General features: G+C 33.9%; 1 protein-coding gene across 9 annotated transcripts in view; it reads left to right on the top strand.

Moving 5' to 3' along the window:
- Window positions 1-5,125: 5,125 nt before the first annotated feature.
- The window catches only part of POSTN (periostin), a 34,215-nt gene continuing 13,209 nt past the window's right edge, over window positions 5,126-26,131 (top strand). For 2 of the 9 annotated variants that reach the window (XM_045069596.1, XM_004779531.3), the window contains exons 1-16: window positions 5,126-5,316; window positions 6,612-6,710; window positions 10,875-10,939; window positions 12,859-13,016; window positions 14,615-14,779; window positions 15,698-15,844; window positions 16,705-16,846; window positions 17,966-18,178; window positions 18,770-18,904; window positions 20,162-20,310; window positions 21,398-21,534; window positions 22,327-22,457; window positions 22,962-23,092; window positions 23,198-23,300; window positions 23,407-23,474; window positions 24,135-24,180. In XM_045069596.1, the coding sequence (XP_044925531.1) occupies window positions 5,198-5,316; window positions 6,612-6,710; window positions 10,875-10,939; window positions 12,859-13,016; window positions 14,615-14,779; window positions 15,698-15,844; window positions 16,705-16,846; window positions 17,966-18,178; window positions 18,770-18,904; window positions 20,162-20,310; window positions 21,398-21,534; window positions 22,327-22,457; window positions 22,962-23,092; window positions 23,198-23,300; window positions 23,407-23,474; window positions 24,135-24,180 (2,008 nt within the window). In that variant the 5' untranslated portion in view covers window positions 5,126-5,197. The remainder of the gene's footprint in view (window positions 5,317-6,611; window positions 6,711-10,874; window positions 10,940-12,858; window positions 13,017-14,614; window positions 14,780-15,697; window positions 15,845-16,704; window positions 16,847-17,965; window positions 18,179-18,769; window positions 18,905-20,161; window positions 20,311-21,397; window positions 21,535-22,326; window positions 22,458-22,961; window positions 23,093-23,197; window positions 23,301-23,406; window positions 23,475-24,134; window positions 24,181-26,131) is intronic. The other 7 variants (XM_004779537.3, XM_004779535.3, XM_004779532.3 and 4 more) reach the window with 4 other exon arrangements.

Raw genomic sequence — 26,131 nt, 5'->3', positions numbered from 1 at the left:
CTTTCATCAGACTAAAAATGCCAAATGAGATGTTAAAACTCTCATCCTATAAGCTATGGTCATCTACAGATTTCATTTAATTGCAGCAATTATGCACTTCTTTATCTTACAGTCCAATCTTTAGAAGTTATTAGAAGAATATTAATCATTTGTGAACGGGAGACAGATGATGACTAGGGTCTTGACTGTCTCTGAAACAAAGTTGTCCAGATCTAAATGAGAAAAAAGAGGAAAGGCACAATGTCAATGGTGTCAAGTGTCCAGAGATGAGAAAGTAAGGGTTTATAAATGTAAAAGGAACCAGTGAGTGACATCAGACCATGGAAGTGATTATTTCTGATCATTTACATGAGGTGGAGAAATCGGTCACAATTTCTTATTGTTGTCACTAGTCCATGTCAGTGTGGAACAACAACATAAAACTCGGTTAAAAGTAAAGCAATTTATTGTTCAGTCACATAAAAGAAACAAGACCAGATTTTTCAGTTTTTAATCTACATTTGTCATCATTCGTTGTGATTGATCTAAATTAGCTCTCAAATATTTTATTTAAGGGATTGTTACTAATCTTCAGTTATTTGGCATTTTGAAATGTATATAAGTTGTTTAATATTTTTATATCATTTTCCTATAAATTATTTAAATCAAAATCTAATGGTATCTGTGCTTCTAGAAACATATACTGCACATTCTCCACTAGATGTCTCCAGAGAAATACAAGTAAATACGGTTAAGAAATGCTGCTAAATAAGCACCCAGTTAAAAAATTTCAGATGTGTTCAGTTCAGTTAGGGACAATAGTTACACTGATTACTTAATATGAAAGGGAGACTTTTCAGTTGGTAGGCTTTTAAAGGATATGAGAATCTAAATTTAAACAAGAAAGATGGCATGTTACCCACATTTACCACAGAAAACCTTCTATATACTTCCAAAAGAATTAACATTAAAGAGACATCATACAATGTTTACTTGGGGGGCATGTTAGTCATCTCTTTCCTTGAATATGATTTCTTATCTTTCATATATCATGGATTTTCTCCATTGGAAATATATTCCGAGTATGGCTTCGCAGGTACCACTTCTTGTAGGTTTTACTTTGTTAGCCACAAATATCTTAGCCTATATATGGCCCTTTTGACTTCTTTAAGTCAGGTGTTGATTTTCAATTTTATTTTAGCTAATATTTTATTTTAAAGATTTTATTTATTTATTTGACAAAGAGAAAGAGAGAGAGAGAGAGCAAGCACAAGCAGGGGGAGTGGCAGGAAAAGGGAAAAGGAGAAGCAGGCTTCCTGCTGAGCAAGGACTCCCATAAGGGCTCCATCCCAGGACCCTGGGGTCATGACCTGAGCCAAAGGAAGACGTTTAACCAAACCAGGTGCCCTACATATTTATAATATTTATATATATATATATATATTTATAATATTAGCTAATATTATAAAGAGGTAGGAAAAAAATCACAAAATTTTATTTTTGCTTAATTTGAATTCCTTTTACTGTTGGCTTTCCTTCACTTAAAGGAAACAAAGATCACTGGGCATTTGTTAGAACTTCAGTTTATAGGGCTGCAAACCCAAGTACCAAAAAATGCTAAGACCTTCACTGGGCAAGCGTTTGGACACTGAGACATGCTGCCTCAATGAATGTGTGGCGTTAACGTCAAGGCCTTGTCATGTTTTATAACCAAGTACTATTGTTTATAGTTTACAAATAGGCCAGTAAGAAAGTAGAATGATACTCAAGAAAGGTTTTCAAGATCCCACAAACCATTTGTTAAAAAGCAGGAGTTCAGATATAACTTGGGGCGCGTAACTACTTTGGATCATTCAAAACCAAGGAAATGCCTTTTAAAAAATCTACTCTTGGCTTGGGTATCCAGGCTTGTTGAATCCATAGACAATGCCCAATCCTAGAGTGTAGGTCACGTTGGTTACACGCGAGGGAGAGTAAGCATGATATTACAATGACTTCACAGTCTCCAGAGGCTACGAGACTTGCTACAAAGATCCACTGGATAATTTGCAAACTGCCCATAAATTAGCATCCTGATACCTAGAAACAAATGTCTTTGTCTTTCAGACACATTATTTTTCTTTGGTTGCATAATAAGTCATTTCCTTTTCATTAATGACTTACATTTCCAGGTCAGACTTTACAGCCCTGAAGGTCAGATTCAATTGCCAAGATTTCAATCCTCCTCAAAACTGCTAATAAAGTTACGTAGCCAACCCAGGGGCAGTATGCTTTCATGAAGCAGGAGAATAAGGGCCCTGTGTGGTGAGAAAGAATGAGAGATTGACCCCTGCTGAGTGCTCTGAAAAGGGAGAATGGTGTCCTTCTCAAGCTTTTTCTCTTTTCCACTTCTTAGACTACCTTCTCTTCCATTCTCTGAAACTATTTTCTTCCCTCACCCTACTCTGCCCAACAGACATAGACTATGTCCAATTATCAGGCTCCTAGAAGCTAGGATAGTGGTTAAAGCAGTTGTTTGGACTTTCGACCACTCCATAATTTCATACAATATCATACTTCCAGGCTGAGCTTGGCTTTTTCAGTCACAGTGCTTTCATGTTTTTATATTTACCTTAAAGTTGTCCCTCTCTTGGAATGCTCTCCAACCTCTAAGTTTACATGTAGTTTATATGTACAATCTGGTCCTCATTTTCAAGATCTTCCTCGATGGCATTACTCATCTTGAGTGTAAATATTTGCCGAGGGTTAGCATTTGTTGACTTCCAAGGGACTTATACAATTTCCAATGTGATGCTCAGGATGGGTAGATTTAAGACTTTATTATTGAAACTGAAAAAAAAAACAAAGATTTCAGAAACTTTTTAGAATATGAGCATATACCATGCTTTTTTATAAAAAGTAAACCTGTATATCCAGCCAGAAAGGAGTTGTCTCTTTTGAAATATGAATGTGTATTCATTTTTCTTACTCATCTCATGCAATTATTTGTCCATCTAGACCACTGAAGGAATCAGTGGTCTACGTGAAAGGATGCCCCTGATTCCAATGGTCACAAGGAAAAACTAGGGCAAAATTGTTCTTAAAAATAATCAATTTATTTTCAATATACTGCAGACACTATGAAGAAAGTAGGTTACATGATAGGAAATTATTGATACTGCCTTCACCTCTGTACTTATAATCAAGTCTGTTTGTCATCATTTGGGATTCTGTTTGAAGACATCTTTCACCCTTGATACACATGATCCAGATTTGTATCTCTTTCTCTCAATACCTCAATCCTTCCTCTCCAATCAAACCCCATTGGATTTAAGCAGATTTCAACTTCATTCCAGAAAAGCTTATAAATACTTGCAGCTGTCTAATAGGAAATGGGTTGCATTAATAACAGTGAGCATCCCAGTAAAGAATGAATGACCATTTATAATGGTGTTGTCAGAGGAATCTCCATATTATAAGTTTGATTCATCATTCTATAATTCTGAAATTTCATTATTATGTCTTAGAAGATACATAATCTACATTATAATGACTAGACAGGCTAGTATTGAAGACTTTTATATAATTATGTTACCAAGAATATTCTAACAGCTAATTTACTGGTATTAAGGACTTATTTTCATAAAACAGTTTTTCCATCCTACTCAATAAATTCTATAGCCAAGTTTGATGTAACTCTCCTGATACCTGGAATCACCCCGGGCCCATTCAGCCTCCCCTATAAGGCTTTGCAATTGGAAAACATGGTGAGGCAGTATCAAATTTCTTTATATTGCCAGTGGGGCAACAATACCAATGTGCCATGATGGAAGGAACACTTTGCAACAAGACATATTGGAATTACACTTTTACTTTAGGATAGTGTGCAACTTATGTATTCAAGAAGACTCATTGCAGGTTTCGGTTCAGCTTATGGTTGACATCTGACATTTGGATTTCTTTTATCTGGTGTTTTGAACATTTGACATACCATGTGCGGAGGGCTAAGAGCGCATATTCCCTTGGATTAGAACCACATGGTGTAATATTTAGAGACTGCAGTTATTCTTGATAAAAATCAGAGGAAGATTTCTGGCAATGCTCTTTTTTCTTTTTCTTTCTTTTTTTTTTTTTTAAGATTTTATTTATTTATTTGACAGACAGAAATCACAAGAAGGCGGAGAGGCAGGCAGAGAGAGAGAGAGGAGGAAGCAGGCTCCCCGCTGAGCAAAGAGCCCGATGCGGGGCTCCATCCCAGGATCCCGGGATCATGACCTGAGCCGAAGGCAGCGGCTTTAACCCACTGAGCCACCCAGGCGCCCCAATGCTCTTGTTTCTTAATATGTCTTTAATCTATTACAGCTAGATTTGTAATACTTGTTTCCAATAGGGGCTACTTTTGTCCAGTGGTTACCAGATGTGCTGCCTAGATAAGTTCATCATCATGTGAAGCGTGTAATGAAAAAACAATAAAGCACAAATGGTTTTCTTTTCTGCTTCATTTAAGAGTTAGGAAAACTTGGCAGAATTAGATTTATGTTAACTCTATCCATTCCTTGATATTTGAAAAGAGAAGTAAAATGGAAATATCTCCCTTGTTTAGTAGTATTGCAAGGAACATGTGGTCTCTCCTGTATTTTTCATCAACAATCAGAGTTATTTCATATTTTGTACAAGTTTTAAATGTGTCCAACATCTGTTTTTAATCAAGAGCCATTACTGCCTTATGATTATCGAACTTACATCTAAATTTGCTTTCTGGTGAAAAATAATAACCCTTCAGTTCTGAGGTGAACTAAATGTGAGTGATGTGATAAGATCAAACAATGATCTCATTGAGCACAGGAACATATATTCTGTAAGGGGTGGATTGCAGAATAGTCCTTCAAACCCAAACAAAACCATTTTCCATGAACCCCTCCAAAGTGCAGAAGAATAAAACTGAAATAGGAAAAGGCAAAGAGTCAGTTATTAAAGGGGAATATAAATAATTTAACAATAAAAATAAATATCTTCTTCAGTATGAAATATAAAAGAGGCTCAATGTGTTCAGTAAACATCACTAGGAAAAGTGGACTTTAGCTGCCAACTTGAAGTTGCTGATGTTTTTTGGAGAGAGCTCAGATTCCCAGGTTATACAGTGCTCCCTCCCACAGACTCTGACATGTATATAAACTCTGAGCTCTCCAAAGCCACTGCCAGTTCTCTTCGTGGACTAACTGCAACGGAGAGACTAAAGATGATTCCCTTCTTACCTATATTTTCTCTACTCTTGCTGGTTGTTGTTAACCCTGCAAATGCCAATGGCCATTATGACAAGATTTTGGCTCATAGCCGAATCAGGGGCCGGGATCAGGGGTAAGTCAGTGGTTAGGTTTTATAAATCTTTCTTTTTCTTTTACTTGGCTTGTTATCTTTAAAGTTCCTTAAATACACCGAGGTCTTTTTTTCTTTTTACATTAAAAAATAGTATGAAAAAGGAAAAAAAGGAGTATTCTGTGATTTGTAGATGTTTATAGTTTAAATTTTAAACTTTAAAAATTACTGTCAAAATAATTTGCATGTAATTGCTTTTTTGCAGCATTATATAATTTTAATTTAATTGACTATATTTAATAGGCATTTCTTTATTATTATATTTATTTGTATTTTTATTTCCTTCCATAAACCTGAAATGAGGTTTCCAAAATAAAAATATATGACTAGGGCTTTCATTATGTGAATAGCTTTGAAATATTTCACATGTTGTGAAGGAAATTTTCATTTAAGTTATGTATGAAAATTTAAAAATGATTAATGTAACTAGTTCTTTAAATATTTTAAAGCATTTAAGAATGTTTTTAAATTCTGCATTCTGCAAAATTTGCAAACATATTTCTTGGAATAAATTTAACTACAACTTAGCATTTTTAAAGTTAATAGGAATAATTTAGTAACTTAAGCAACCATTTATAATTTTTTTAAATGGATCTTGGCATTTCTTCTAATGTCTCAAAGGAGTTTTCACATTGCTCAAAAGTTCCTTTGCTTTACAGTGCAAATAAGACTTCCTATCTCTTTAAGAGAGAAAGACTCTTAAAATTCTGGCAGAGGATGTTCTGATCTACTATTTCCACTCCAAGAAATAGATTTTCCTTTGTGCAGCCATATTATTCAGTTAATTGTAGCACTCATTTCTTCTGTGATTGCTTACCTAGAAAATTATAGCATATGCTGTCTTTGGACCTAGTAAAAACTGTCTCTTTTCCTCTCTTGGTTCCTCATTGTTCCAGAGTCCGTTGTTCCATATTAGAGACCAAAATGAGCACGTTTGGTTTAAAAAGGGTCAGTTACATTGGCTTATTATAAAAGTGATATGAATGAAAACAAAATTAAGTTGAACTTAATGCTGCTTGAATATTCCTACTAGATTAAGTTTTGGAACACTGGTGTTTGGATGTATAATTTCCTCTCTATTTTTCTCTCCCATAGACTTTAGTTTTTCTGATGAATCAGTAAGCTTGGATCAAGAAGTAGATTTGTGCAAGACTAGAATCACATGTTTCAAAATTGAGTCCACATGCTAATTTATTTTTTCTGAACCATGTGACATGAGGATATGAAAAAGTCATTGTCATTAGGACATTAACTTTCTTCTCTTCCCTGTATTCTAGCCCAAATGTCTGCGCCCTTCAACAGATTTTAGGCACCAAAAAGAAATATTTCAGCACTTGTAGGAATTGGTACCAAGGTGCCATCTGTGGAAAGAAAACGTAAGTCTCATCTTTTTCCTAATGCACCAGTCCCAGAGATGTCTATGTCTTTCCTTGGACATATACACCATTTTACTTGAAAAAATTCTCCCACATTGCAAGCTTTAAAACAAAAACTGAATCATAAATGTGAATTAAGAAATTCTCTCTATATTTCTAACCTCTGCTAGTGGGCCACTCATGAGCCCTGAATTTATGTGTCATGGAGGTCCAAAGGAAAAAAAAATCACATGATGCTGTATAGAACCAGTGTGACACCATGGCATTTCTACCCTTGTTATGGCCCTCTTTTTTGGAGAAGACGCTTAATCTCTACGATTCATTTCATAAAAATGGTTACCTCAGTTTCCTCATTTTATTAAAAAAAAAAAAAGAGCCAGAAGAACAAATTGATCTAAAATATCAGGATTTTTGAAGCGCTAATTAATGTTCACCTACATCCATTTGGAAATTATCTGAAATACTCCAGTTTACCTCAAAATTTTCATCAAAGCTTGAATTTGGAAAGAATTTAAGCTTCATATCTTCATTTAATCCAGTTATTTCATCCCAAACTACCAGATCCGCAGGGGTCCAACAGGTGTAAGACCTGTCATTACATCTACTATTTCAGTAGCCCGAAAGACAATTACTCTTTATTTAGATATGTATTTCACTGATTAACTTAAAATCAGAAAATACTTTCATTACTTGATAGAAATGTGTATTGGTTTAATTAATCAATAAGTGTTGGTGGGAAATTATAATCATGGGCAAATAAAAGTTGAGAATTACTCATGTGGTCCAAGTTCTTCATTTTAAAGTGAAGGATCTGAGTCATAGAGTAAGTTACTGTATTAGAAAAAGTAGAGATACCATTGCTGGCTAAAAAAACAGTGCTTCACATTGATTTGGACTCCACTTTCAACGAAAGAGGACTTGAGAAACAAATATCTGAATGAGAACCTGCTTACTACATCATCATTAAACTTCAGTTACCCTAAATAGGTGGAAGGATTGGGGGATTACTAAAAACTTATTCCTAACTTAACAATGTTGGTACAAATACTAAACACAGCATCAATTAACTTCTTGGAGCTTTCATTTCTTTACCTGTGAAATGTGGATTTTATAGTTACAGAGTTTTGGGGGGGATGGTAGAATGATTTGATGAATGTGAAATTGCTAAGTAACTCACAATATCAATTGTCCTTAAATTTAAAGTACTTGAACAAATGGATATGTGTGGGTGGGAAAAGGAACTGTGACCAGATGCCTATCTAAAATGCATAAGATTATCTTTATTTCCAGATAAAAATCATGTATTCAGTGCATATAACCTTAGTTGGACTCTACTTTTCTGTGGTCACTAGATCTAGGACGCCACAGAACTTTGCTGTCTATTCCTGTTCATTTGCTTACTAGAGTTTCAACTGATGATGCTTTTTGGCCTAGACTTTATTCTTATTAGTTTGCAGACATCTGCTAGACTCGTGAGTCATTCACACAATCACAATGTAAGTCAGTGGTTGCAGTGATCTTGCCTATGATGCAAGCTGGACCTCAGCTGGGAACTCCAAGGCTCTGGATTCTCTTCCCTTTGTTCTTCATATTCGTGGTTACCATGAGGCGTATTTGGAATACACACCAACTACATAAGGACCTGCTCTCTGATTTATTCAGGAAATATCTTTATTATATCCTTCCTGGAAGTTAGGAAAGTATGATATAATCTCATTTTAACCATCTAAATATATTAGAGATGCCAAGGCTTGTACAAAGGTTATGCCAACATTCTTTCTTGTTATCCATTAAAAAAAAAAATCCTGCTTTGAAGGCTGGCTTTTTACCAGAAACATAACAGTGTCTCCTTTGTTAAATTATATTAGCTTATTTCTCCCAAGCAGCTTCATTTTCATAAACATATTTACATCTGTGCTCTGAAATAAATTTAAATGCTAGATATTAGTTTTGAATAATCAAATAAATCAATAACCTTGACAACAGGAATGCCTGTTTTGCCATCTGCTTGCAGTTGCTAAAATTTCCATAGACATCTTTAGGACTTTTTGTATCAGTTGACAGAAATGTTTGTCTTGGTTGAACAGTTGCTTTGCAGATTTGAAGGAAGTAATTGGGCAGGCCTACTGATAAACATGAATTTCCCAAGTTTAAGATAGTTCCTACAATATGTATTGGCTGAACAATACAGTATTTTGTAGACTCCTTTCAGCTGGTATTTTCATGAGATTCTAGATAGCTAATCAGAAAATGAAGATAAATTTTCCACTTTCAGAGATGTACATAGTAATGATTTTTCTTTACTCTTGTTTTGTCCTACTAACCATGTGGGAAATTTAAGTTTTGTATCGAATAAATGTTCTCCTGAATAAACCTACAATTTGTTTTTCAAATATCAACTCAAATAACCATGTTGTTCAACTATCAGCTGAAATTGCAGCTGTTTTGGATTTTATTCCATCTGTTGCACTAATTGTCTACATTAAGGTTAACCCTTGGGTCATATTAGCATGTGCTACAGAAATTTTTGTTACATTAACAATTTCCTCTTCTAGTCACTCTTTACTTCAAGTCAATACTGTCAATACTGGACCAATAAATATGTATCTCATTTTTCAAGTTGTTTACAACATATGCTAAAGCTAACATGTAAGAAATTCTGAATCAATCCTTTTGCATCCACATATTCAAATTTATTTATATGAGGATATAAGTAAATACGTTGTTTCAGGGGCCATTTTAAGATTTGCATAAGACCCCCATATAGTTTCCATATGTTTCTAATACCAGCTATTTTTGAAATTATTTTAAAATTGATGGACAATTTGAAATTGGCATTTCCCACTTAATTTTGTCCATTTTAAAAATCTATCAAATATCTTTGAGTCAGTTTCCATGCCAGAAATTTCTTTCTCATTCATCTTTCATTTTTCACTGCATACATGTATATGCATAAATAATGTTACATTCTACTTTTTAAATTGACATCAAGAAAATAAAGAGATGGGAATATAAGGTCACAAACAAGACCATAAACCATGGATAATCAATTAATAGACTTGGCTTTAATTTGAAAAGTTTATTTACAAACTATAGAAGACCGTTTTGTATATCATTAATAATTCTACTTTTCACAAACTTGCTTTTGTTGTCATTTTTATCATACTAAGAAAAGTATTTCTTATAGTGATTTTTTTCTTAAATATATTCAAATTCTCTCATTCATTCATCTTTTTGAATATGATTATCATAACTAGAAAAAAAAAGAAATAAATAATATCTGAACTACTTAATACATGTTTAGTTACTAAATTATAAGATAATTAGTCTAAGTAATTAAACTGTGTGACATTTTCTGGACTCCTCAAATGGACTTTGATAAAATGAAGATTAGGATTATATTTTTAATAAAGTAAGAAATAAAAGCAATTATGTAGATGATTTGAGGTTACTATTTTCCAACAAAACAGAGTAATACAAACTTATTTTAGATATATCTTTGCTGAATTTTCTGGTTTGTTGCCTTAATTATGCCAATATATAACTTGCTACACTTTGTTAACTTGGAAAAAATAGCATTTTCTTGAATATTGCATTGTAGAAGATTTTAAAGATTATATTTACTATGATCAAATTAATAATTCTACTGGCAATTCAAACCTAAAATATTATTTTAGTTAGCAGTGGAATAGCTTTTATTGATTGGATTGGGTTAATGTATTTACTGATGTTTCTAGTTTCTCATAAACTTATACTAATAAACATTTCTAACTATTTATAGTTCACAAAATGATTTCCAAAGCAGAATTTTATTTGAGACTCACAACTAGCCTGTGAGTAGCTATCATAGCTACTACATCCATTTTAAAAAGCTGGAGAAACTGAGACTCAAATTTGTCAAATTACTCGCTCAAGGTGATACATCTACCAAGGACAGAACTGGGAACCACATTCATCTGTATTAAGATCCTGAAACTTTCTACAATGTCATGAAACTATATAGAGAAATCAAACTAATATAAACAAACTTGAAATCAGGGGGAAAAAAAACAATTCAAAAGTCTCATAAATCATGGCAATAAGTGATATATTTTTGCTAAGATTATATGGAAATGAATTTTATGTAGTTCCCCATTTTAATACTAATTTTCTTCCGATATACAGGACTGTGTTATATGAATGTTGCCCTGGTTACATGAGAATGGAAGGAATGAAAGGCTGCCCAGCAGGTAAAATTTCAATTACTGAAATGAATGAGGAACTTGTCTTATGTGAGGAAAAAGACTTGAGGTAGCTTAGCTTATAGATAAGCCAATGTGTATGTGTGTGCACGTGTGTGTGTGTGTGTGTGTGTATATTTAGCACCATGATAAATCCCAAGATACTGCCACCATCTTTGTGCTAATCATGAATTTTTCATGGTGACAAAGTATTAAAACATGCAGCTCATTCAGTGAATGTTGGGTCATACAATACAAACCTGATCATAAATTTAAATTCAAATGAAAAAATTAAATGAAAATCCTCTCTACAAAATCCGTCTTTGACACTGTCTAGAAACATGGAGTGAACTAGTTGGGAAGGCATAATTTTCTGTAACCGAACAGCTCTGATTTTATAACATCCCTCATGTTGAAAATTGTTTTCTAAAATTGCCAACTAAAGAAAAAAAAAGTTAATCTAGTTCCTCTCTGAAATAACAGCCATTCAGATATTTAACACCAACCATCACATACTTCCACTGGTTACCCTTTCTTTTCAATAGATTTCTCTTCCCTGAACTAATCGTTCCCAGTTCTTCTAATAGAACATAAACTTTGAGGCCCTCACCATTATGGACACCAATGCATAAAAATCCTCTAATCCAGTCATCTTTCTGAACGTGATTCTAAACTGGTGTCTGCATTCTTTGTGGGTCCCGGCAGCTGAGAGAATAAAATCAAGACAAATACTTCACTTTGGGGAGCCCCTGAATTTTGGTTTGTGTCATTGGTAACCAAGTCTTAACATTAGCTTATAATGAATTTATGACCAATTACAATTAATTAAAGTTCTTTCTATCAAGTCACGCCTTTCTCTAGGATTTATTTTTTCAGCATGGGCATAAGGACACACATGGAGCTCTGTTATTTTTAACTTGTTAATTTTGACTCGTTTTCCTCATCTTTTTGGGGTTTTCTTTGGGGGGTCTTGATTTTATAATTTATTAATTGTCACCTAGTCTTTATATATTCACAAATGTAATAACCATTTCTCCTATGATATTATCCAAATCATATGAGTTGTCAAATAAGATAGGGTCAAAAAAATGAATAAATCAGCTGCATCAGTTTTCAGGTTGGCATTCATATATTAATATTTCTCCTGAAGTTCAGGAGAAATATTCTGGAAGCAGTATATGCTTCCATCTATTTCCTCCCTGAAATTATGCTCAAAAGAAGTAGGTCTCTATATTTCTTTTAAAAACCCAAATCTAGGGGCACCTGGGTGGCTCAGTGGGTTAAAGCCTCTGCCTTCAGCTCAGATCATGATCCCAGAGTCCTGGGATCGAGCCCCACATCAGGCTCTCTGCTCAGGAGGAAGTCTGCTCCCTCCTCTCTCTCTGTCTGCCTCTCTGCCTGCTTGTGATCTCTGTCTGTCAAATAAATAAGTAAAATCTTAAAAAAAAAATTAAAAAACCCAAATCTATAAAAATTAATAACCCAGTACCTTATAATATTACACCATTTAGGAGTTTAAGCCAACATAGAAGAAAATATTACCTTTGCCATTCTCAGTGAGAAGTGAGGAGCATCTTTTTTTTTTTTTCAGTGAATCAGAAATATTTGCTGATAATTATAGTTCAACTATTATTGACATAGCAGGAGTCACAACTATATACACTAATACGTAATACATAATGTTAATCAGGATAATTTAAAATTCATTTTTCCTCAACACAAAGGATATATGAAATAATAGTTTTCAATGTTGTTTTATTATTTAGCCCTTAAAAGAAAGCTTTTGTGTAAGATTGATAATTCATATAATTTTATTACTAAAATTATCAGTTAAATGTATTAAGGAATTTAGTAAAAATTTAAATGACTGTGAAATAATAATCTTGAAATATTGTCCTAAGTAATTCTTCATGTCTTCATTATTTCAGTTTTGCCAATTGACCATGTTTATGGCACTCTGGGCATCGTGGGAGCCACCACAACACAGCGCTATTCTGATGTCTCAAGACTGAGGGAAGAAATTGAAGGAAAGGGATCATTCACTTACTTTGCACCGAGTAATGAGGCTTGGGACAACTTGGATTCTGTAATTCATTATTTTTATTAACATAATTATTTTTATTGTGATTTCATTTTAATTGATTTATTAACTTGGAAATTAATAGAGATCTTATATCTCTTTTTTGTTATACATATATAATGATACATAAAAGAATGAGATATTAAGTATAAGGATGAAAACATTTTAATATATCCATATATGGAATACCTCCCCAGTAGTTTCATAGACTACTTTAAAAAAGGCAAACCAAGGGTGGACTGAACTGGTGTTTATCATTATTCTATTCTACTCCTTTCCTCTTTCCTTTTTGATTGGGAAGAAACATATTGAATTTTAGATGACCTATCCAACAGAAAGGTAAGTTAAGAAGCCTAGTGGAATTTAAAATTTATTATAAGGAATATTATAAATATATAAATTATTATAATTATATGTAAATATATCTGGCTGCTCAGACATTGACATTTATAAATATGTATGGATATTTAAATGAAGCATTATAAATAATGCTTCTGATTTTCAGACTTTCTGTGCATAATCTGTAATACACTAAATTTCCAATCTGTAAAACTTGGTATGGAAATATATTCCTACATTCTACAGGATATAAAGGCAAATCGATAATTATGACTAAAGCCAAATAATATTTGGTAAGGCAGGATCTTCTAGATATTATCTTGCTACTTTAATTGTGTGGTTAATTGTTGCATTATGGAACACTCTCTGTTGGTTGCCATGGATCTCATCTCTTAACCACCTTTCTGGGTCTTCTTGCTGACTCCTCTTCTTCCTTCACTTAATAATGAGTCTTACTAAAGTCTCTTTTGGGAATTAGACTTTGCTCTTTATATGCCCTTCGAATGGCTTCAGCCATCACTTCAGTGCATCTAGCCATGAAATCTGTTTCTGTAGTTGTTCTCCTGGGAACCTCAGGAAAATATTTCTAATGTCCATTTTAATACTTCTCCTTGGATATACCACTTAATATTTCTCCTTAGATACACTACTTCATCTTTAAACAAAAAGCTATCTAAAACATGTGCCATTTTCTTTCTCCCCACAAACAACTGCTTTTCTGTTGCCTTTTTTTCCATAATTGGCAGTACCCATCTGAAGTGTTTAGACTTGAAAGTGGTGATTCATTCTACTCCTGCTCTAATTCTTAACTATTGTTAGTCACCAATGTCTCATGTTTCATCCTCCTCACTAATATCTTCATTTCTGCTCTACATTTTCACAAGATTAACCATCCCAAAGCCCAGTCTAATCGTTTTATCCCAATATAACAAAATCTTCAGTGGCTCCTTGTTGCCAGTTTACTCAGGCATTGAAGTCTTCCACATTATTGTCCCACACACTTTTCTAAAACTCCTTCTTAATGTTATCTAAGAAACATAAAGTATATGCTAACCAACCTGAATAAAATCTTTTCTCCCAACATTCATCCCTGTGTCAGAAACTGGACTTAAAATGATCACTACTATTCCTACCCTATCTACTCTTTAATGCCTATCCCCAAGCCTTGAATAGCTGCCTTTCCTCATTTTACCCATAGTGTAATTATAAGTATTTTAATGATGAACTGCAATGAAATAAACTTCTAACATTTCAATTTTTCCTAGGATATCCGGAGAGGCTTGGAGAGTAATGTAAATGTCGAATTACTGAATGCTTTACATAGCCATATGGTTAATAACAGAATGTTGACCAAGGACTTAAAAAATGGCATGATTATTCCTTCAATGTATAACAATTTGGGGCTTTTCATTAACCATTATCCTAATGGGGTAAGTTTCATGAATAAAAAGTACATTTCAGAGTAATATCACCTTTAATTTTGTCTATACCTTTTATATTATGTTCACAGAAATAGTAAAATGTTAATGAATGTAAGCACTATATTGTGATTTTCCCCCACATTTAGAGCATGCAAATTTCTAATTCAGTGGCTGACTTCTATAGAGAGTGATTGTGAGGAGGAAATTAAGTTCACAGTTCATTGACAGTAGACTTAGATGTCCTAAAAAAAAAAAAAAAGAAAAGAAATTTTAGTAGTTGATGTGTTTGAAAAATAATAACTACAGAAAAATAGTAAATAAGAATTTATCAAAGAATATCAGGGAATGAGTATTCCTTTATTCACCCTCTAGCTACTATACTGTTTTAGGTTCTTTTGTGTGTAGATAAAAGCCCTTGTGGGAAACTTCTAACAGGATCATAGGGTTCTTCCAATAAATTTCCAGGGATGAAAAGGGTCAGTGATGAGGTAATAATTGGGAAATTACTGCAATAGAACTGATTATATTTGTGCAATAGCTATTTCTCTCTTTCAGAACTTACTTTAGGACTGATAAACTTTTTCATGTAATTCACTGACCTGCAGTTGAAACAGTTTATGACTATCTCTATAAAAGGAAGAGAAGGGGGGGAAAAAGCAATAACTCAAATGAAAAAAATGCTTTTTCCCCTTATTTTCTAGATATTTTATGTGTAACTGGACTGGGTTTTCAACTGGTCCTATTTTCTCTTAGTTTCTTTTTTAGACAGAGCGATATATGTCTTTATCCTCAACATTTACATTTAGAATGTTGGCTCCTTCATGTTACATTTACTAGTATAAACGAAAGATAGATAATGGCCTTGCAGTCTCAGTGGTCACTTGATGGCTCTGATTTCTGCACTTTGATTTTCTCAAATAATTACAGGTTGTCACTGTTAACTGCGCTCGAATCATCCATGGGAACCAGATTGCAACAAATGGTGTTGTACATGTCATTGACCGTGTCCTTACACAAATTGGTACCTCAATTCAAGACTTCATTGAAGCAGAAGATGACCTCTCATCGTTTAGGGTAAGTATAAGAAATAACAGCAGATTGTCCTGCATCATTGAAATCTAACAATAAAAATGTTATTTTAGGGGCACCTGGGTGGCTCAGTGGGTTAAAGCCTCTGCCTTCAGCTCAGGTCATGATCCCAGGGTCCTGGGATTGAGCCCCCATCGGGCTCTCTGCTCGGCGGGGAGCCTGCTTCCTCCAATCTCTCTCTCCGCCTACTTGTGATTTCTATCAAATAAAAAAATAAAAATCCTTAAAAAAATGTTATTTTAAAAATCTGGCAGAAGTGGGAGAAGGGGGTGGGATTATGGACATTGGGGAGGGTATGTGATTTGGTGAGTGCTGTGAAGTGTGTAAACCTGGTGATTCACAGACCTGTACCCCTGGGGATAAAAATATATGTTTATAAAAATAAAAAAATTAAAAAAAAAAAAAAAAAAAAAAAAAAAAAAATCTGGCAGAAGTGTAACAAATCTATTTCTTGAAATGAAAAGAGTTTTATTCTACATGGAAGAAATCATCCCATATGACATAATAATACTTGTGTGGACATAATAAATACCCAATAGTTAGTTATGTGCCCATAGTGTATTCACTGTATTTAGTATGTGTCCATCTCAGTTATATGTACTGCTGGATATTGCTAGAGTCACACAAACATGGGCAGGATTCCCATTCTTACAAACAGGTTTGAGGAAACTTGGAAAGGATGTAGTTTGTTGTGCCAATAAATCATGTTTTAAAGCTCTAACAAGAGCAAACTTCTATAATTTTATACAGAATCAACTCCCTCAGGACAGCCTAGTTTAAGTGTGTTGTGATTTTCTTTTGGATCTGCAACATGCAAGCCTCTAACAAGCACATTTGTGTTTCAGGCAGCTGCTATCACATCTGATATACTCGAGTCCCTTGGAAGAGATGGTCACTTCACACTCTTTGCTCCCACCAATGAGGCTTTTGAGAAACTTCCACGAGGTGTCCTAGAAAGGATCATGGGAGACAAAGTGGCTTCTGAAGGTACTAAAATGTCCTCCTCTCTGAGAAGTCTCCCAGAATTCCAAGAAAAGAAAATTTAAAAAAAAAATTAAGTCATGCACTTATTATCAGCTTTGATAAGCAAAGGCAAAGAAAAACTTGTGATCTAAGTGGACTACAAAATCTTAAAAAAAAAAAAAGCCTTTGAAAGAGTCAGCAGAGTAATTATATAATTAATAATTAATTTAAAAATAATATCATAAAGATCATATTCTTTTTTATTGTTTTCAAGTAAATAAGTAGCAGGCATTAAAAAGGATTTAGCCATGGTTTAAAAGAAATATTAGATTATCAAATTTTAATATCATACATGTATTACATAATGCTTTTAATTCTAAATTTATGCTAAAATGTATAATTAAGTTAAGAAAATTACACGGTTCTCTTGGTCTATTATTTATTTATACATAGAATTTGGCTTCATTCTAGTCTCTCTATCTATTTTCAAATAGATTTTATGTTGTGAGGAGTACATTTAACTAACATTTAACCAATTTAAAATGAGAAATTTTGATGATACAGTTAGAGAGACAATACAGTTGAAGGACAGATCCCTTCAGATACCTTCCAAGAAACCGTCTTTACTTTGGCTACTCTCCGGATGTTGTCTTTAGGGGATTATTTGTCCTATCCTCCTCCTCTATTAAACTCTTTATAAAGCATACGAAGCTCTTCTGTTATGAGTGGCTTATACAAGATGCTGCTTGGGTGTTTAAGAATAGGTATCTCTAGTAAACACAGGGATCGTTCTTCTTGTTTTCATGTCAGAAATCACCTTCTTATGAGAGTGGAAACTTACTCTAACACATTGTCTAAGCACTACACAAATCATTTCATGCAACTGATCTTCTCTTCTTACTTCCTACTGAGCTGAGCTATTTCTATTGAATAGTTCATATAGTTCGTTGAAAAAGTGTTCCTAGAACTTCAACAATTAAAAACCCTTTAGTCAAGACTTAGGCCTTTTTTTTTTTTTAATACTTAGGTCTTATATGTATTATATTTCTTAGGAATTCTCAGGTCCACAATCAACCATGTCTTTAAGGGGTAAGTGCAATTTCCCTTGATCTCAGAACTTGCTGCTTTTCATTTGTCCTCCAGCTCTCTTGAAGTACCACCTTTTGAACACACTCCAGTGTTCTGAAGCTATCATGGGAGGAGCAGTCTTTGAGACTCTGGAAGGAAACACCATTGAGATAGGATGTGACGGTGACAGCATAACAGTAAATGGAATCAAAATGGTGAACAAAAAAGATATCGTGACAAATAATGGTGTCATCCATTTGATTGATCAGGTCCTAATTCCCGATTCTGGTGAGCAACAGTTTTGGATTCTTCCACCTACTACTCTTTACCAGTTACGATGCCACATGACTAAATCCATGAAAAATGAATGTTTAGCATAAGGAAAGGCACGTGAAGCACAAATGCAGCAGAGTGAACTGAGCACTAGGTAGCCTGTGTAGCCACAGGCTCCTGGGTAGCACGGAACTTCCGCTTTCCCAAGCTTCTAACACTTAATATTTATAAAGGCTCTCTCACAGTACCACAGTTTTTCTTGAAAGCGGAAGGACAGATCTAACCAAATGGCCAGCTTTGGATAAATGAAATAACTATGGCACTCACAAGAGCAGAGAAAGGTGGGACGTGAGCCATAGAGAATTAAAGACAATGAAACTAAGAAGCTGGAAAAATATTTTCTTTTGTAAAAGTTCTCTGTGGTTATCGACCCCCCAAAACAGGAATCTGGAACTCTTACTAGGGAAGGGCAGGATATCTTATCACATTGTCATGGCAGCAAATAGCTTATAGAGAACAGCCAAGAACTGATTTACTAATTTCAGGATGATGATGATGATAGTAACAAAGATGACATTGTTGCGATGGTGATGGTTTACTTTACAGCCAAACAAGTTATTGAGCTGGCTGGAAATCAGCAAACCACTTTCACAGACCTCGTGGCCCAGTTAGGCTTGGCATCTGCTCTGCGGCCAGATGGGGAATATACTTTGCTGGCACCTGTGAATAATGCATTTTCAGGTATGTACTGGACACTGTCATTCCTACTCTCACTCCCCCACCAACCCTCACACACATTTTTCTTCACCATGATTGTTTGCATTAAGGAACAACCGACATTTTACAAGGTGGTGATTATTTCTTTATTGGCTACACATTGTTAGTACTATGTCATCTCTATTAAAATGTCCTTCATTTAAAAACATTTCATTATAATAGATAAGAGCCTACAGGGAGCAAAAGTTTGTGATAAAGAGTATTCAGTTATTCTATGAAACTATTCATAATTCCAATACACACAAGGGATGTATTAGTAGATCTTAAGAAAAATTAATCTGATTTGTTTATTTAACACCAACATAATATTTAAGAATAAATAGTTGTATTTTTCATCTCAACATTTGATATAAGGTGTCAAATTATAAATAAACAAGAGACTATTTTATTATACACTTCTATAAATGAACAGCCAATAGTTTACTATGTAAACTATTATTATAAGTACTTTATCTACTAGCTGCTCTTCAAGGATATTGTTTAGATTAGTGTAACCTGCTACTTTTTCTAGAAAAGTGATTTCACAAAGACATATTTAAATTGTAAAGCAAAATTTAGTAATTAAAAATTAAGTATTATTTTAAAAACATATTCCCAGATGTTAAATTGTGATGCACAAAATTATTAATAAAAATTCAAATTCCTAGAAATGCTATAATTCCTCTTTGTAATAACTGTTAGGATGGTGAATGTGTTTTGATTTTCTCTTCGTAAGTAACGATGAATTTATAAACGATTTGTCAGTTGTGTCATGTGACCAGTGTATATAAAATTCTCATAAAAATTAGAATAATGTTATAGCCAGGGTGCTTGGGTGGCCCAGTTGTTAAACGGTTGCTATTGCCTCAGGTTATGATCCCAGCATCCTGGGATCGAGCCCCACATTGGGCTCTCTGCTCCATGGGAAGCTGCTTCTCCCCCCACTCCCCCCTGCATGTGTTCCCTCTCTCGCTGTATCTCTGTCAAATAAATAAGTAAAATCTTAAAAAAAAAAGAAGAAGAAGAAGAAGAATGTTACAGTCATTTGATCAAAGAGCTTGCAGAGTTTCTAATTAGTGCATGGAATTTGTAGCCTTGAGCATTTAGTTGACTCATATTTTATGAGTGCAGAATCTATAATCTCCATAGTATTAGGGATTATCCATTTTCATGATTTTTTCTTATCAGGAGGAATTTTAATGCTTTCTAAGTAATCTTTTTTCTTCATGAATTTATTTATAGATGATACTCTTAGCATGGATCAGCGGCTTCTTAAATTAATTCTGCAAAATCACATATTGAAGGTAAAAGTTGGCCTTAATGAGCTTTACAATGGACAAAAGCTTGAAACCATTGGAGGCAAACAGCTCAGAGTCTTCGTCTATCGTACAGTAAGTCAATCAGAAAAAGATAAAATATCTACATTGGCCTGAATGTCAAATGACATTTCCCTGACTAAGAATATTATTAAAGCAGATGTGTCCAGAATTTTATTAATGTGGTTGTAGTAATAGTAAATATTCATAGGAAGATCAGGAATTGAGTAATGTATGAAAACACTGTGAGGAAGGGCAACAAAAAGTGCTGGGTATTAACAATTCAGATAATTTGCGTTTGTTTCATTATCTGTTCTAAAACATTAATTATTTCAGTTCTAGAAATCATAAAACTCCTCTAAAATAGCTATCAAAATAGCTTTTGATTTATGGATTCCTGTAAGTTTACAAGATAATTTTTTATAGACATCTAAAGATCTCTGAACTCTAGAAAATAGTTCTAACATACTTTATCTGAGGAACTATTTCTAGAAAATATTGCTTATGAAAACTGTGCAAGGAGTGGTGCTGTTCAGTTTCTGTCCAGGCCAGAGATTTTACAGAAGTCAAGCATTACCTGATACAATACACAGCAGCTGCTCAGGATTGTTCCACAATCCCAAGACACACATTTTATAAGATGCAGGAAATGGGCTGCATATACAGATATTTGTTCAAAAAACACTATAACAAAATTAATAATGTGACATAATTGATAAAGCCTTATAGTCAGGAAAATATAGTAAATATCTGTGAAAATCTCAAAAGGCACTGAAGTCAGGGAACTTTATGGTTAAAGAGGGTCCTAAAGAGTTAGAGAGTGAAAGTTTCTTAAAGAGGGTGTGGAAGAATGGTTCAAACCTGGAGAAGAATGATAAAAAATACAGACATGGAATTCTATGGAACTTTTGTTATATATGGATGAAACTACCTGTCTGACATATAGGGTAGTTAACTAGTACTAGAAAACCTGATTGAATAAGAAGTGTGAAGTCAGATTATGCCAGACCTTATAAAAAGAAGTGAGATGCTATTTCCTTTGACCAGAGAGGTCAGGAGACCTCTTAAAAGAGTCAATCGATTAACTCAGTTTTGCATCTACTTCCACATAGGACATTTCAAGTAAGGAAATGGACAGTTGTATCTTTCTCTTCTTTGCTAGGCTGTCTGCATTGAAAATTCATGCATGGTAAGAGGAAGCAAACAAGGAAGAAATGGTGCTATTCATATATTCCGAGAAATCATCAAACCAGCAGAGAAATCCCTCCACGAAAAATTAAAACAAGATAAGCGCTTTAGGTAAGCCAAATGGATTCACTCCCACCAAAAACAAACAAACAAACAAACAACAAACAACAAAAACAGAGAACTATTGACATAGTTTTGTGTCACAGTTAGTATCCAAAAGGCATCAATTATTCAGTATTGCTGAAAATAGAATTTAGAATAAGAAGTCCATGCAAATATTTTCAAAACTGAAATATGTTCTTCAGAGTATTTTGCTTCCTGGTGCACCATAATATGATTTGGTGAGGGAAACAATCTAATACATTGGCGTATTCCTTGCAATTTTTTTTTTATATTTAAGTTTTTTAAAAAATGACAGTAAATACTAGCAAAGACTATTTTGTGGAATATTAAATGAAAAACATACACTTCTACTTTGTCATGAAGTGTGACCTTGTCAAGTTGTAAGAGTTTAGGAGATTTAAAAACCATATGTATATTTAAAGAATTTCCCCATGATAAAGCTTTCTTAACAGGTAAATTGCATTTGAAACATAAAAATGGATGAATAGGGGGCCTGGGTGGCAGAATCAGTTAAGTGTCCAACTCTTGGTTTTGACTCAGGTCATGATCTCAGGGTCGTGAGATCGAGCCCTGCGTTGGGCTCCGTGCTCAGCACAAAGTCTGCTTGGGATTCTCTCTCTCCCTCTTCCTCTGCCTCTCCCTCACCTCCTCAAATAAGTAAATAAATCTTAGAAAAAAAATGCATGAAAATTTCTCATGCTTTCCACTGTAAATGGATTCTATTCTATTCCATGAATACCTAAATCTAAATCTAACAGAATAAATGTCTTTCCTGCTTAGTGTCTTCCTCAGCCTACTTGAAGCTGCAGACTTGAAAGAGCTCCTGACACAACCTGGGGATTGGACTTTATTTGTTCCAACCAACGATGCCTTTAAGGGAATGACAAATGAAGAAAAGGAAATTCTGATTCGTGAGTAGAAGTGAATACCAGATATTTGCCCCTAGAGTTCAGGATCTCATTTCTTCCTCAAGCATTCCTGCCCAGAAATCAACCTCAAAAATGTTCCCTCTTTAATACTCATGTCTAGCCTTAGTTTCCTTTAATTCCCCTTGGAATATGTGGAAGGTAATTCATTAATATTCTTAATTAACTGCTTGTTGTCATGATTGTAGAGCTAGATGTTCACTTATGCTATTTCTATTAATGTCCACACAATTAGGTGACAAAGAAAGTAGTCACAATCCCAAAAATAATTTGATTTTCCTTCCTTTCAGTAGGTTTGCTAATATTTTGATTGAACAGACCGAAGTGACAGTTTCAACATGGCATTGATAGCAACTTGAGAGAACAATGATATGATAAGAAATTACAGTGTGGAAAAAACAAAGACAAAGAAATATGTCTATCTTTAGTCTTTCCAGCATCAAACTATCAAAAAATATAACGTGTTATAAATATACATTTCCCCCCCAGGTGACAAAAATGCCCTTCAAAACATCATCCTTTATCACCTAACACCAGGCGTTTTCATTGGAAAAGGATTCGAACCTGGTGTTACTAATATTCTGAAGACCACACAAGGAAGCAAAATCTATCTGAAAGGAGTAAGTTTTTTAGAATGAATTTAGGATAGCTTTCATCTATTTTTCAATTATCTTAAAGTTAATTTTTCATTAATTTCTCATTGACATTATCTCTTGTTTTGATAGGTAAATGATACACTTCTGGTGAATGAAGTGAAATCAAAAGAATCTGACATCATGACAACAAACGGTGTCATTCATGTTGTAGATAAACTCCTCTACCCAGCAGGTTGGTAATTATTGAACTCATTAATGAATGAAATCATTTTCAATAGAAACCTAGACTTTTATTTCACACTTTCTTATCAATATTCATCTAATCTTCCTCTTCATAGACACACCTGTTGGAAATGATCGGCTGTTGGAAATACTTAATAAACTGATCAAATACATCCAAATTAAGGTATGGAACATTATTGGGTTGGTTTGCAATGTGCTGAACAGATATTGCAATTTTAACATAAAAGACTAGAAATGTATAAATAAATAGGTAGATGTAAGCTGGACATGGATTGCTCTTTGTTGAATATGTACCACTGGCTTACCTGTGAATAAATGACATAATTTCTTTATGGTTTTATTTAACAAATATCTAATAAAAGCTACTTGGGCCCAAACAGTATATTAAGTGTAATGGGAAATATAAGCTGAATCAGAGATGGCCCTTTATTTAAAAACTTACAGCCCAATTGGAAAGAAAAGACACATTGATTTAAAAAAAAAAACTATAATCTTTCTATTATTAAATACCTTTGCTACAGAATAAAAGGTAAAGTATTTACTTGTAAAAAACCATCACTAATCCCAGTGGTTACAGGTAAAAAGGTATTCTGCTCCTCTGTCCTTGTAGGGTCAAAGTATGAGAAAACATATGAAATACTATTTAAAAACCTATTTCACTTTAGATTAGCTATTTTATAATTTTTAATACTCTGAGTAACAAACTGGTACTTTTTATGCCATCTGGACCAATAACAGGATATTGCAAAATGAATTAAAGTGGTGCCATAATATGGTTAATAAAACTACTAATTTCACATTACTAAATGCAAATATTTTTCAGTTTGTTCGTGGTAGCACCTTCAAAGAAATCCCCATGACTGTTTACAGTAAGTATATAAAGAATATTTGTCACATACCAATGGCAAGATGTAAAAAAAAGAAAATACAATAATTTTCTTTGTACTTGGAAGAAGAATTTATTGATAATCTGGTATTTAGAATTCCAAACAAAGACAAATTTCATCCCACTTGAAGCAGGCTTAAGGTCTTGAGACCTCTCAGCCAGGGCCATACCCTTCAGATCCTATGAACTAAACTGAACTTCCCCATTCCTCAAAAAACCAGGAATGATAAGATATGAGAATAGCAGTAAAATGCAATAGCTAGCATGGAAAAGAAGCAGGGGGAAAAAAAAGACATACAAACATACAAAGAGGAGAGACAGTTAAAAGGCACTCTAGAGTTATCTGAAAATTCAGATGTGTAGACACAGATGTAACACTGCTGAAGGATTTGTAGCTCATTCCACCCTCAAGCCGTCAGCGGTTTAAGGACAGGGTGGACCATGTTGTGCCAAGGAATCCTAATGTTTATGAGTTGGCAGCTCAAAAACTCTTTCCATCCAAAACTGGATGAAGGAACAAAGAATTTGCCAGGTGATAAACCTAAAATTTCTAGATGCCAAGGTTCTTTTATCCCTGACTCTACCAGATTATCAAAATTAAACCTCTACTACTTAACAACGGTAAAGGTATTCCAGTCTCATAACTGTAACTTGTAGTATTCCTTTTTCAATATGGTTTTTTCTTCATCTTTCTTGTTTCCTTCTTTCTTCATAGCTTTCAAAGCAGAAATTCTTTTCATTTTGTTTTGACTCTACAATTAAACATTCAAAACGTACCAGTAGCAAAAGTATTACTTCAATTCCCACTCTTATCCTGGCCAGAAAATAATTCTATTTTATACTCTGAGCATTCTGTTATTGAGTTAAAAATTTTCTTCCTCAGGATTTACACTAGATATGGAAGAATGAAGGCAATGTAAGGAGCAAAACAAAATGTCTGCTGCTCTTCCTGATTTCAGTTGTATAATAGTAACATAAGTAAATCCAGTATCAGGCCAGCTCAGCACTATTTTAAAGATTGAGTTGGAATAGATATGATTCAACATGGTATAAATTCCAGTATGGAAGTGTTCAATCTTGTATATAGTTTAAAATAAATTAAAGAATCATCATGGGCTCTATTCATCAGAAATGTTATGTCATCTTTCTCACTTAAGTTGTATATCTGCAACACATTTCTTTACCTTTCCTACTTTACCCATTATAGGTCCACTACCTTCTACATAGGCCAATGAAATACTTTGTTCCATGAGCCAGAATCTTATAATTGCTTTATTTTTCTCTATTAAAATTGAATCTGCACTCACAGAAAATGTTATATTTTATGAAATCACGCAAAACTAATAAACCTCGTCTGTCTACTCAAAGCTCTTGAAACAGCTATGAGATTTACATTCTAATGCCTGATGTTTCTTTAACCTTGCCCAGATGGGCGTGTTGCTGTTTAGAAGAATTTCAAATAGAGGTAGAGAGCAATTAAACCTAAGATTCCATTTTTGTGTTCCTTCATTGACTTGTCTCTAAAACTTCTTTAATTTCCTTGCTACATATTATTCTTGTCCCGAAAATACCATACATTCCAATTGTATGGGGGGGAAAGTGCTCTATCATATACATTGTTGAATATGTAACAATTGAGGTAGAGCAGAATAAAATCAGTATTTAATCCCCAGTCCAGAACCTGTCAAAACTATTTATTTCTTCAGGCAAGCAAGATTGAAATAAAACTAACAACGAACTAAATATCCTGCACTTCAAGTTCCTTAATAAGAGGTAAAAACATAAGGTAAAAGTAATTAACCCATTTTGATAGTAGAGGCAGAGACCTTGTGGATTTGGCCTTCATGGAAAGGTTCCTCTGTGGCATGACCACTTGTGGGATCAGTAATTGGATGCCTAGATTTGATATATTTTAGAGCTTCATAATTTAAGAT

Source organism: Mustela putorius, unplaced genomic scaffold (genome assembly GCF_011764305.1).
Source record: "Mustela putorius furo isolate JIRA1106 unplaced genomic scaffold, ASM1176430v1.1 tig00003942_pilon_pilon_pilon, whole genome shotgun sequence".
Lineage (NCBI taxonomy): Eukaryota > Metazoa > Chordata > Mammalia > Carnivora > Mustelidae > Mustela > Mustela putorius.
Note: the sequence above shows the minus strand (reverse complement) of the source record. Positions and strands in the feature narration are given on the sequence as shown.